The 14,476-nt window shown below is 27.1% G+C and overlaps 1 protein-coding gene across 2 annotated transcripts; it reads left to right on the top strand.

Annotated features, from left to right (window-relative positions):
• LOC114124866 (ribonuclease 3) lies at positions 1–8,671 on the top strand. 2 transcript variants are annotated; one of them, XM_027988309.2, is made up of 2 exons: positions 1–346; positions 3,900–8,671. In XM_027988309.2, the coding sequence occupies exon 2, from the start codon at positions 3,984–3,986 to the stop codon at positions 7,797–7,799; it is 3,816 nt and encodes a 1,271-aa protein (XP_027844110.2). In that variant the 5' UTR covers positions 1–346; positions 3,900–3,983; the 3' UTR covers positions 7,800–8,671. The 2 variants fall into 2 exon arrangements, with proteins under 2 accessions (XP_027844110.2, XP_027844109.2); XM_027988308.2 differs by having other exon boundaries at positions 1–352.
• The last annotated feature ends 5,805 nt before the right edge of the window (positions 8,672–14,476 follow it).

Genomic DNA, 14,476 nt, shown 5'->3' with positions numbered 1-14,476 from the left:
ATTATCAAATATCAATGTATCCGACTATCGACGTCTCAGAAATAAGTTCCGTGTGAATCTATGAATAATTTATTACATGTTATATTATTTATTTTGATGTAATTGCTACTTTCGAGTGCACCTAACCTCTATGTGCTCATTGACAAGTTAACACTGATACTAGAATTTGGTGTTAAGTGATTTACAACGTTATGTCGAACGAGTGCGATGTCGGTTCATTTCTTTTGATTTTTATAAATTTTGTTCAATAATACCTAGTTTTTGCCATTGAGAATTGTCTCCGGTCTATGGAATGGCTTTAACCACGTTACAAATGTACAATATACATCAACAACACGGGAAGATGGTGAGTGTAAGTATTTTCACAAACAATGATTCGCGTATACAGAGTTATCCATGAGGATTTACCAATTTGAACTGGTGTATAGGGTAATACATATTCCAATACTCCACCGTTTTAAATTAGTAAGTCTTCATGAAGCACGGTGTATATTCACCAACTCTTATGATTAGTATTAGTTAAAATTTGGTATTATGTTATATCATGTATTATACATTAATAAAAATGTTAATATCGATGAAATTTGTAAAACTTAGATTTGGATATTACCCTATTTAAATTGTATGAAATACCTATGTATTTTATTAAGATATTTATTTCTAATGTCAAGTACTTTTTGTATTTAATCAGATCTGAGCTAACAATAAGTTAATAAAACTTGTCACTAAAAATATATTTGATTTTGTTACGATTGTGATTCACATCTTGAATACATTATATATATTCTAAATGTATAGTTTTTGTCCATTATTTTTACAAATTAACATTAAAATATAATCTTATATAATGATTTGAATCATTGACAGTAAATATGAAGTACCATTTCATGGGTTTATCAACATCTAATTCATAGGCGTGTGCACGAGTAAGGTTGATTGAGTTTTAGCCCAACTTGACTATATTTTTTACGTGGGTGGATACTTGGTACATAAAAAAATAATAAGGTGTTATAGTCGTAGAAAATTGATAACAAAATAAACCAAAACCATAAATATTTACATGATTAAAGATATACTAGTTACCCATCAAGATGTGATGATAATATTATATTATTATAATATATTTGAATTGTTGTATTAGATTATATTTGGTTAAAATTTTAAAATAATATTGATGAATTTTAAGTGTGAAATAATGAAAAATGATTTAAATACATTTCCAGTCACCAACAAAAGGACCACTTTGAAGATTGTATTGAAAATTTCTATAATTGTTTTTGTGTTACCTTGAGAAGAGGGGGTTTAGATTGAATTTAGCCATACCTGACTCGGAAGTCTGTGCACACCTATGATTTAATTAGTATAATAGGCATTACCATATTAATCACTTATAATAATTTAGTGATTATATTATTTAACACTAAAACTAGTTATAAAAAATCAAACTATAAAATAAATTGTTAACATTGTAATTGTTTTTCTCTATTTATATAATCAATTATTAGGTATTTGTGCGTTATCGCTACTACCACATATTATATTATAATAATAAATTTCATAAATAAATTATAAAATACTAGATTTATCCATCTTTTAATTTAATTTTCTTAATATGATTTATTTATTTATAATCAATATAAATGGATCAGAAATAAAATAATTCTTTTATTTAGAAAAGAGTTTTATCTGATCCTTTTTAACATTTTATTAAGATTTATGCATGTTTTGCCTTGTACTTACTTGCACAGTTGGAAACTATTTCTAAAACATTTTATACTTACTATATTGTGTTAAATTAAATTAATATTTATTTGTATTATTTATTTATGATGTAGTATATCAGTATAATATGTGACTAATAATTATTTAATAATTCAGTATTTTAAGAATAATAGTTTTCTGATTATGCCTTAATGGTTTTAACTGTGTTTTTAAGTTTAAAGTTACTTTTTGTAGTACAAAAAATACATTATTTAGTAAAATATTCATACTCTTCTTTTTTTAGATAAAAATAAAAAGTATTTGTTAGATGTCTATAATTTTTTTCCATTTTCCATTTTATAAAAATTAAAAAAAAACTTACAATAATTTTATTTATTCAATTTAAGAATAAAAAAAAAAATTAAATCATAGGTGATAAATTAAAACAAATCAAGTATCTGACTATTAAAAATACCCTCTAAAATTAATTATTAGCAAACATGATTTATATTTTATAAATATACTTGACAAAAAAAAAATTATTAGTGTAATCATGTATTCTAAGAGAACGTATTATATTATCAATCAAATAGATTTTTCTCTTCTATAGCCTTATTTCTAAGCATATGTTATTATTTACTTATAAATATATATTTTATCATATTTAATTATCCATTGTGTAATTTTATTCATTCTTATTTATTGTAATAATTTAATGTGTTATAAAATTGTTATTTATAATTATTAAAATGGTACTTTTGTTTTTGCCTGATTTTGGTGAGTACATCAGTCAACACTAAAATATCTGTGACAATGCTCACAATGAATATTAAAATAATGGGTATTGGTCTAGTTAACCCCCTTCAAGAAGATTTAATTGATTACCACCACTTACATCTTTCATATTTTCGATGTTGTAATCAGTATTCAATAACTTATAAAAAAATGTACAAATAATAATACATTATACATTTATAATTATACATACAAATTCAGGAGATTAAAATAAAACATAGATAAATAATATGAATAAATAAATTGTAAAAAAATTATACATCATTCATATGAATAAATATTAAATATACCATGCAAAAAATAATAAAAAATTATACAAGTGCCCAAAACTCTGCAGTATATACATTTTATTACATTAAAAACACAAGAAATGTAAGTGGCAGAAAGATTACATTCTTTGCTGGGATCAACTAGACCATTACCAAAATATGTTATTACTATCCATATTACCAGTTTCAAATTATCTAATTACATTATCGATCTTGGTCACTTGACTTGCATCTTTCAAAACTATTTTCAATTAAGTTATTCCAATATGGTAACATTATTTGTAAGTCATTTATTACAATTTTGTATTAAGTTATACAAAAATATAAATTATGAAAATTATTTAATTTTTAAATTCGAACAAAATTGTGTTATACAAAATAATATATTTATGGGCGCCATGAAATACGTTTAATTTTAATTTTATATTAACGCCATTAATAGGTAACATATTAAAGGGGGTCAAAATAAAAAAAAATTTTAATGTAAGATAATAAAGATAATAATAATGTTATGGTAATATTTAATGAGTTACAAGTGCATAATATATTTTTGTCCAAGGGGGGTGGGGGGCAAGTGCTCTATCTTGCCATCCCCAATGAGCGCCCATGATTATATTCAGCTAATTCAATAAATGGAATTGTATAATTAATGTGCTATGTATTTACATTAATGAAAAGTTCAATATTAAAACAAATTGTGCTAGAACTGTTTAGTAAATAGAGGTTTCCATCAGTAGCGTAGAAAGCTGGTAGGCCCGGGCCTACTCACTTTTCTCCAAAACTGAATGTTTTATATCATGTTTTTCATTTAATAAAAATATTCATTGATTATCCTTATTACATCAAAATATCGGGCCTACCCAAGAAAAAGTGTCTAGCTATGCCACTGGTTTCCATTTTAAAATTATAAGTTTATTTAGTATTATTTAGTATTATAGTATATAGAAAAACTATTTAGATCATGGTTGTGTGTGTTTTTAAAACTAAAAATATCTAATCATATATTTAAAATTAATAAAACATTAATAGATCACTATTGAATTAAAATTGTCCATGACCAATGTCAATTAAAATTAATTTTAATACATAGGTATACAAGTAATTTTAATTTATTATTATAAAACTTTTTTTCAGGCTCAATTGTTATGAAGAACTACAGTAAATTATTTCTATACTTTACATAGGAATACACCATCATTGTATAACCATTTTACAGCAATGGAGGGTTCATATCAGCCTTCATTTAATTACCAGCAAAACCAATCGATGACTTATAGTCAAAATTCATATAATAATGGATATAATATTCAGCAAGTAAAAGACGTTGGTACAAACAATTACTATAATAGCACACCTATAACTGCTTCTTTTGCTTATAACAATGTTAACAATCCTTTCAATGTGGGATACAATATGATACCTACAAATATGCCATATGCTTCATCAACAAGCTCTTCAAATACAAATTATACCAATGGTAGTTATGTACCTCCTACATTATATTCATATAGTAATATACCTCCACCTCAACATCCTCAAATGACTGGATATTTTAATAATGAATCATTACCTGGTGTAACAAAAAAAACATTTCCCAATGAATACATACAATCTTCATCAAATAATATAAGCTATACACCTAATATGCCCTTACCTGTCAACCAAACAGACACATATAAACCACCAGTAAATAACAAACAATATTCATATAATCAAGCTTGTAATGATGCAAAAGAATCAAATAAAAAAGATGAATGGTTTGATTTGACATCTAAATTTTTAAATAATGGCAAAAAAAGTTCTAGTAGAAAACATTCATCAACATCAAGCCATGCTCCAAGTGGTTCAAAACGTTCTCATCGTTCTTCATCTCCAAAACCTCGTAATATTAGTAAAGAAAGAAATGTTAAAAGTACAAAAATAAATGAAGAAATGTCTAGCGAAATGTCTGAAATGAAAAAATTATCTAATATGTCTATTCAACAAATAATTGATTACGAAAAAAAAAAGTCGAGTAAATCAGCCCCAACAGATGTATATTATAAAAAACAAGAAGACAATTCAAAAGTTATTTTTGGAAATAAGACCGCACTGAAAATATGTGATGAATTTGAAAATACCTTAGGAAAACGTGTTTCTAATATAAATGATAAAAAACCAGTTATTTGTAAACCTCGTAAAGTCAATGTTAATGTTCATAAACATGTATGTTCAGGTAATAATGGTTCTAGTACATCTGATGATGATGATGATGAAGATGAATATTACGAAAAAGAAAATTCTACACTTAAAGAGCTAGATAGAAAATGTTCACATCCAGACAGACTTCACTCAGAATTATGGTATAATGAAGTTGGAGAAATGAATGACGGTCCAATGTGTAAATGTAGTGTAAAATCGCAAAGATCTGGTATACGGCATAATATTTATGTTGGAGAAGGTCCCTTTGAACCTTGTTTACCAAATTCTAATAATGGTGATAAATTATTTCATTATAGAATTACTATTACTCCACCAACAAATTTTTTACTAAAGAGTCCTACAGTTATTGAATATAAAGGAAATAAGTATATTTTTGAAGGTTTTTCATTACTATCGCACTATCCTATTCCAATCTTACCTACATGTAAAGTTATTCGTTTCAACACTAACTATGCAATATTATACATCGAAGATAAGATTCCAGATAACTTTATAGTGAAAGAGTTGCAATTATTTTATGATTATTTGTTTAAAGACATTTTAGAATTAGTTGATTTAGATTTGCATGGTATAGGAAATAAAGACGGATGTCCACAATTTCATTTCATGCCTCGCTTTGTTAGAGATTTGCCTAATAATGGCAAAGAAGTACTTTCCATGAATGAAGTCCTTAAGTATCTTTTAAAGAGCAACAAATTACTTTTTGAAGAGAACTCTTTACCTGCTTTAAAAAATATGCCTATGAATGAATGGCAAAATATAGTTGATGAATATAAAGGCATGATAGTTACAAACCCTAGTACTAAACCATATTCGATACGTGTTGATCAGCTTGATAGAGATACTGTAAATGAAGCTTCTGAAAAAAATGTAAATAATGGTTATCCAGTTTTGGTACATTTTGGTATTCGACCACCTCAACTTAGTTATGCTGGTAATCCAGATTATCAAAAAGGCTGGCGTGATTATGTGAAATTTAGACATCTCCTAGCAAATATGCCTAAACCATCATTTGAAGATAAAAGAAAACTGGAAATTAAAGAAAGAGCTTTACAAGAAATGAGATCCCACAATAAAATGAAGCGTGGAGTGACTGCTGCAGTTTCTAGTAAAGGATTTTTTAAAACTGGACTCATGTGTGATATTGTTCAACATGCAATGCTTTTACCAGTACTTGTGTGCCATTTTAGATTTCATAAATCTTTGGAATACTTGGAAGATACTATAGAGTATAAATTTAAGAACAAATATTTACTTCAACTTGCATTAACTCATCCTTCATATAGAGAGAATTTTGGTACTAATCCCGATCATGCAAGAAACACTCTTACCAATTGTGGTATAAGACAACCTGAATATGGAGATAGGCGTATACATTATATGAACACAAGAAAAAGAGGTATAAATACATTAATCAATATAATGTCACGATTTGGTAAAAAATCAGAAATGGAATCAAATATAATGCACAATGAGCGTTTAGAATTTTTGGGAGATGCTGTCGTTGAATTTGTGTCTTCTATTCATTTATTTAATATGTTTCCAGACATTGAGGAAGGAGGATTAGCCACATTCCGAGCAGCTATTGTTCAAAATCAACATCTTGCTGTTCTAGCAAAGACTTTGAAGCTTGATGATTATATGCTATATGCTCATGGCTCTGATTTATGTCATGATTCTGAGCTTAAACATGCAATGGCTAATTGTTTTGAAGCTTTGATGGGTGCTCTGTTTTTAGATGGTGGTATTGATGTAGCTGATCGTGTGTTTGGAAAAACATTTTATAGGGATTCACCAGAGTATCTTGATATTTGGGTAAACTATCCCAAACATCCCTTGCAACAACAGGAACCTGAAGGCGATCGTAAATGGATTAAAAAACTACCATTACTCCAAAAACTAACCAACTTTGAAAACTCTATAGGTATAAAATTTACCCATATAAGATTATTAGCCAGAGCGTTTACTGATAGAAGTGTGGGTTTCACAAATTTAACTCTTGGATCAAATCAACGACTTGAGTTTTTGGGGGATACTGTTTTGCAATTAATAGCTTCAGATTATTTGTATAAATATTTTCCAGAACATCATGAAGGTCATTTATCTCTACTTCGAAGTTCTTTGGTAAACAATCGAACTCAATCTGTAGTATGTGATGATTTAGGTATGGTCAGTTATGCACTATATGCAAATCCAAAAGCTGAATTAAAAACAAAAGATAGAGCTGATTTGTTAGAAGCATTTCTTGGAGCTTTATATATTGACAAAGGACTTAAACACTGTCAAGCATTCTGTAATGTATGTTTCTTCCCTCGTCTACATGATTTCATTCTTAAACAAGATTGGAATGACCCAAAATCTAAACTACAGCAATGTTGTCTAACATTACGATCAGTTGACGGTGGTGAACCAGATATACCGGTATATAAAGTGATAGAATGTATGGGACCAACTAATGGTCGAAAATATACAGTAGCTGTTTATTTTAAAAGTGTGAGGTTGTCACAGGCCACTGGCCATAGTATACAACGAGCTGAAATGAATGCTGCAAATAGTGCATTAGAAGTATCTAAAGATTTATTCCCACAGTTGGATCACCAAAGGCGTGCTATATCAAGAAGTTTACGTCATCAGTGTTCAGATGGTCAAGCAAATATTGAAGACATAATTAAGTTGATAGAATCCAATTCAACCAAAAATGAATCAGAATTGAGTGATTTAGATTTAGCTAAAAGAAAACTCCATAGAAAACTATTAGCGGTTTTATGTGCTAATAAAAGTACTGTTATAGAAAATTATTCAGAACCAGAAAAAAAAAAGAGAAAAAAATGAAGACAATTTTTATGCTTTTACATTTGTATGTAATGTATTATTTTTATTTAATATATTTTAAGGCAATACGTGATGGAATAATTTTATCTTAGGTTAAATTTAATACAACTGTGTTAGCCAGTGAATTATTAAAGGCTGTACATGTATTTTATATTAATATGATTAACTGTATTTCAGTACTATTTGGTATAACAGAATTATCTGTATTTTAATTTTATTTGATTGTTGCATAAGTTTAACTTAACTGTAGTCTAACCAATTTTTGTACCAATAAACTTCATCAATTTTATGTTTAAATTTTGAATAATTAATCATTAAATTGATGAATTAGATATTAGGATAATAGATGCCAGTTTTAAAATGTGCCTTCTAATATTGTTTTGACAATAGACTGAATTAAAATTATTACCATTATAACTTTAAACAGTAAAAATAATTATTTAAGATATGTAATACAACTTTTTAATGAATTACAACTGTAATACAATTAAAAATATATATATATATTTAGCTTTACTTAGGTAAATAAGTATAATATTTAATATTAATAATTTTATTTATTAACTGCTGTCAAAAGTAACCTAACAGTTTTTTTAAATGTATAAGTTCTAAAAAAAATTATATTTTGAACCATTATAGCAATAAATAATTCAAAACATTCATATTCAACATGATATTAATATCACTCATATTAATACAAGTTTGGCTATGACGTTTTCCTACATTATCTATGGCTCTATGGGTAATGGAAAATAATATTTTACCTTGCCTTTGTGTAAACTGTACTTTGTTTCCTAAATACTATTGTTATACTTATTATTTTTCTAGCCTTTGTTTTATTACACATTTTATATAATTGACTGAAATAAAAATATTTGGATATTTTTGTGTTAATGCTTTTTTATGTATTTAATATAATAATTATTATTATATTAATATTTTACATTTTTCTTCATTAATCACTGTAGGTATATAAAAATTAATTATAAACATACTTAGGTAATTGTTTTTTCTTGTTTTGATATCTACCTTTAATGATAATACAAAATATTTATAATATATATATAAATAAGTATTATTTTGTAAAAATAAAAATACAAACTATGTTTTACCCATGTATATTGAAATAATTATTACTCCGCTTGAGTTATAAATAATTTACTGTTGTGGCATAATGTTCACTAAATTTTTTTTTTTCATAATTGTGTAATTAATTATTTGCCCTATAGCATGTATTCTCAAATACCAGTACTATGTAATATTTATTGTGTTTGTACAACATTAAAATTTATACAATTATAATTTTATTTGAGTATTTTTTTTTTAGAACTGCTGGATATGAGGAAAGGATTACTTTCACATTACTTCCCTTTTATTTTAGTTTAGTCTTAGAATCTTACGCTTCTAAAAGCGTGATCTTAATAAAGGTCACAGGTGACCTATAATAAATAAATTACTATTATTTATACTAAATAAATTTAGTATAAAAAGTATAATTTAATTACATAAAAAAAAACTTAGAAATTCTACAAAATCATAATCTTAGATGTTTTTTTAAATGAATAATCAACATACATACTCAGACTAATAATTATGTACAACATAAACGTTGATAGCTTGGTTATTCTTTTAGGTTATAGGTGTTTTTCAAATTTAAAGAATATGTTTCAATGTACTCTTTGCTTTTGAATCTGTCAATAATAAAGTTCTGGTTTTGTCAAAAAGCTTGAAAATTTAGTATAAGGTTTCAAGTTTATAAGTTTATACCATAGTTGGACTGACTATTATTATGGAATGACAAAAGCCAGTGAAGTCCTCGTCTGTGACTATGAGGAAAAAATCATATTTATAAAAGATAGACATAAGAGGGTACCGCTCTATTGTGCACATTATACTTTATAGGTAGATTTTAAATACGTAAAAAAAATATATATATAAATAGTAGATTTTGAAACGATAAGAACTTTTTTTGTATTAGTGATATCAAACAATTAAAAAAATATTTCACAGTCAGAGTCAGTGTTCACTTTATAGTAAGAAAATGTGGTTGCTTAGCTTGGACTACGAGGTTCTTTCCTTCGTGAAACGGTTTTCACTATAATGTATATGCTTGGCAAGTTCTCACACGAAACATAGGTAAGTGGTTACATCTCACATACCTAATAGTAAGTTAATAAATTGTAACTTGTAAGTAAATTAATTTCACTGCTACAAGTCATAAAAATGAATGCAATTTCTTATATATGTAGAAAATAAAAACTATGAGTTAATAATTATAAATTTTATAAAAAATAACACCGCTAAATCAAATATATTTTCTGAAATGTGCGTAAATAGGTAATAAATAGGTACCTAGTATGGTAGGTACTAAATGTTACACCGATAACGAAATTGTGGGACTGGGTTGTACGCGAACTTTTTGAAAGTGGACTGTATAGGTATAATATTATAATATATAGGAAAGAAGATAACAATGTTTTCTATAATCAAATAATATGACGGATATATATTATATTGTCGCGATACAGATACTATTTCTTATGCACTATAGGGTTAGTACCTAATATGAATTATACGGTGACGATCGCAAATCGATCAACGCCAACAATAAAAAAGATTAATAATAATGTAAATTATCGCGACAATACTCGGAATAATATAGTACAAATAGAAGTAAAAAATTGTGCACGACCTGAATCCGAAGAAGGGTGTTGTCTCGCCGACGTAGGACGCTGCGCTAAACGACTAAAAAAAATAAACTAGGCGTATTTGCACCGTGTATTAGGTACGAACAAGCGAACGGACTCGCGAGAACCAAGACGCGTACTTACAGCGGACGGACGACGACGGCACACAAGTTTTATTTTACGAAACGTTCGTTGACACTGACAAATCGCGTACGCGGCAAGGGCGAGACACGATGAAAAGCCGAAAATAGTTGGAGCGCACTGATGGCGGCGGGTTCACGACAAAGACAACGGGACGTCGTAAAAAACCACAAAATTAGTGTTCGCGAGCCTTTCAGATGGTAAGATGGCGGCGGTCCGGCGGACATCGCACACACGGACGTGAAGAAAGCTCAACGATGGAAAACACAAACAGCTGAATGGACCGGATTCAATTGAAAATTGAATTAGACTTTTTTTTTTTACCAAACATAAAAACGATCAAATTTTAACCACACCAATTAAACTGTTGTCGGTCCTAAGTCTGAATAGAGTATTAAGGAAATTTGTATTGATTATATCGTTCGACTCGTTTGAAATGTATGTTTCCAATATATAATCAACAAATATTTCTACTTTTTCATTTCTAGGTTGAATAGCCATTAAGTAATCTGTGAAACAGTCACTCACACCGTTCGAATTCAAAAACGGTAGGCCAAAAAAGTATTTTAAATATTTACCTATTTCGGTATTTTTTTTATACTCGCTACTTAACCCGATTGTCTGTATTTTTCGCCACCAGCTTTGAGCTAAGTGAAATCGGCATCCTTTTAAGCTAATAGAAGGCCAAACTTTTAAAAGAACTAAATGAATCGCCTTTTCAAAATCAGCAAAAACTATTTTTGGTGAAAATGTTAAGTTGAGTTTGTTACATTCGGATATGATGTGCATAAACGCCTTTTCGTATGTTTTAGTTTCTTTATTGGAAAGTATAAAAAATAAAAGTGGTACATAATTACCATTTTGTAAACCATGAACAGTAAACATTTGTGTAAATAATTTCAGACAACTTTTAAAGGTCCCATCTACAAAAATTGTATCGATTTTACTTAAAAATTTTAAATTAGTAGTTAATGGATTGTTTTTTTATTTAGTTACTTTTAAGTTTGTTGTTACATTTAATAAGGTATAACTATAATATACAATGTAATATTTACAGTATTTTTTTTTTGTAATTGATAATATTTATAAATATACTGCAATTATGACAATATAACAATTATGAAAACAGATATGAATTTTTCGTCAAGTCTTCTTTAGATCGAAATCCTCACATTTTTGATATTATGCCTCCCAAAATCCTAAAAACGATATATTTAAAAAGACTAATTATCAAATTGACATATTTCAATTTATGGAAAAGTATAAATCAAAAAATCAAAATTGTGGGAAAGTCGATCTACAAAAGATTTGACGAAAAATTCATATCTGTTTTCATAATTTATTCTTATCGCTTCACTATAGATTAATCGGTACTTTGGAAATTATATAGCGTATTATAGCTATGCGTTCCGTTTTAACAGTAGCAGACTTATACTGTTACATGGGCATGCGCGTACGAAAGTGTACCTATACAAGTACTAACTATATGATTAGGAGCTAGACTACTGATTGTCAATTATTTATGGATCGTATTATGGACCATATTCCCAAACAAAATAGATACTGGATAATAATACCTATTGATTATTATATTTTCTGCCGTCTGATATAGCTAATGATATTACCATCATTTGCTGTTAAATTTTTGTACAGTGTAGTGTGTGCAGTTCAACGAACTGATTGATGATTCAGTTTTTTTTATAAAATATTTTTAAAAATAAATAAAATATTATGGGTAAGCCTAAAACAAAATCGTCATCAAAAATGAAGAAACATAAAGACATTTCCACTATTATTAATATACTATCGAAATTGTGGTTGAATTCCAATACGGTAAGTTTTAATATTTATTATAATATATATATATATATATAGAAGAAATTGTTTTTTGTAATCAAATTATTTAATACACACACGCTGCAATACTGCATAAATACATTTATGGGTATACGCAATAATTCTCATTTTTAAAAAAATTGATTGTAAAAAAGTGCGGGCAAATGGGTAGATTGTAGATACCACCGGCTGTAACTAAAAAAAAAAAAATTTTACACATTTTTAACTACAAAATAATTTGCAAATATTCATGATTTTGATGAATTTTGTCAAAACCCTCATCCCCCCGTGAGCACGTCCCTGCTAGGTGTATTACATTTGAATCCAATGATAGGTATCGACGGTATCGTTGTTTACGAAAAACGATTCTGGACGGAGGTGATTTGTCAGCCTATAGGGACTATACGATACATATTTAAATATTTTCCATTGGGTGGTGAAAAAGGTAGTTTATGTTTTAATGACCTAAATACCCCAAAATTAAATCATATAAAAATTGAAAATATGCCAATTTAAACAACTGGTGTATTTTACAAGTTTCTTATATGACTTGTAAATTTTAACAAAAATCTAAAATTATTTTATAGTAAACTGTTATTTTACGCGTGAATTTTGGAGTTCAAAAAAATTTAAACTTAAGGTATTTTTTTTCTAATTGGCCAATGTTCAACTTCCTTGTTGATATTTTATGAATTTTTAGCTACCTATAAAAATTATTTGCAAATTTTTACGATTTTCGACATTTTTTGTAAAAATTTGAACTTTATACGCTTATAAATAAAATTGTAACTAACGATTTTTGATTATTTTTTATTAAGAATAACTTATAAAAAATCTTGTATTCAATTTTCGAATTTTTTTGGGCATCCAAAATTTTTTTATCGACGTTATAATATCTATAACCCGCATATGTTGTATCTGTCTTATTAACGTACATCATAGCAAATTTATATGTTCAACAGAACACATTTTTCGATGTGACAATGTTACTTTGTTAGTTTTAATATTAGAGTACCTAAATTGACATTACAAATTTAAAGGTACCAACAATAATATTATCTAAGATATGTTATTTGCTTTTATTAATATATATATAATATATATCATTTTAAAGTGAATATCTATTTTAGTAATATGTTAGGTAGCTATAACTCGCTAAAAATAAAAATAAATTATATATACAAAATATGTATTAATATTATATTATATTATATCATTTATATCTACAAATATAATATTATATTTGTAGATTTATCTAAAATAATTTTAAGCCATAAGATAACAACTTTTAGTTTTTAATTTTAAAACTAAATTGAAAATCACGTTATAATACAATTATAGAACCTGACAATCCGTAGGTATAACCTTAATATGTATTTGTTTATAGGTTTTTGTCTTTTTTATTTATTTACTAATTATTACAAAGTAGATAGTAGATTAGTTAGGCCAGTTAGGGTACTTTTCAAAATATCATAAATCTCATTTTTCCTAACCTAAAGTCAATAAGTTATGGACTTATTACCTTTAAACTATATTATTAGATTGTACAAAGGTCTGAAGAATATGAAAGTTGTCTACGCGGTGTCATCGGTTAAGACTGAAAAAAAGTAAACACAAAGTTTCATAACTTAAAAATTATTCATTCGAATAGAAATATAAACATTAATTTCGTGTAAATAGTAGGTTAGAATTTGAATCACTTATTGCAAAGACTGGCTCTGACTGCATGTGAAAAACTAGTAAAAATCGGACATATGTTATTCGAAGTCTAGTTTGTCTAGGTAAGACAAACAAAGAGACACTCCAATTTAATTTATTTATATATATTAAAAATAATAACTCTATTTTCAGTACAGATACGTATATCTAATTATTACATGTTACATTTATAATATATAATTTGTTGTTTAATATTTACATTTTAATTTTAAAGATTTACCTCCATGGATTTTTTTATTTTTATAGTAAATATTAAGTAGGTATTAAGCACGGCTATATAGCCGTGGTATTAAG

The sequence above is a fragment of the Aphis gossypii genome, chromosome X (assembly GCF_020184175.1).
Source record: "Aphis gossypii isolate Hap1 chromosome X, ASM2018417v2, whole genome shotgun sequence".
NCBI lineage: Eukaryota > Metazoa > Arthropoda > Insecta > Hemiptera > Aphididae > Aphis > Aphis gossypii.
The sequence above is the reverse complement of the archived record's forward strand: the minus strand, read 5'-3'. Positions and strand labels throughout refer to the sequence as shown.

Bases quoted from the DNA above. Each gene is read 5' to 3' on its own strand.
- LOC114124866 (XM_027988309.2), top strand. From the start codon at position 3,984: ATGGAGGGTTCATATCAGCCTTCATTTAATTACCAGCAAAACCAATCG.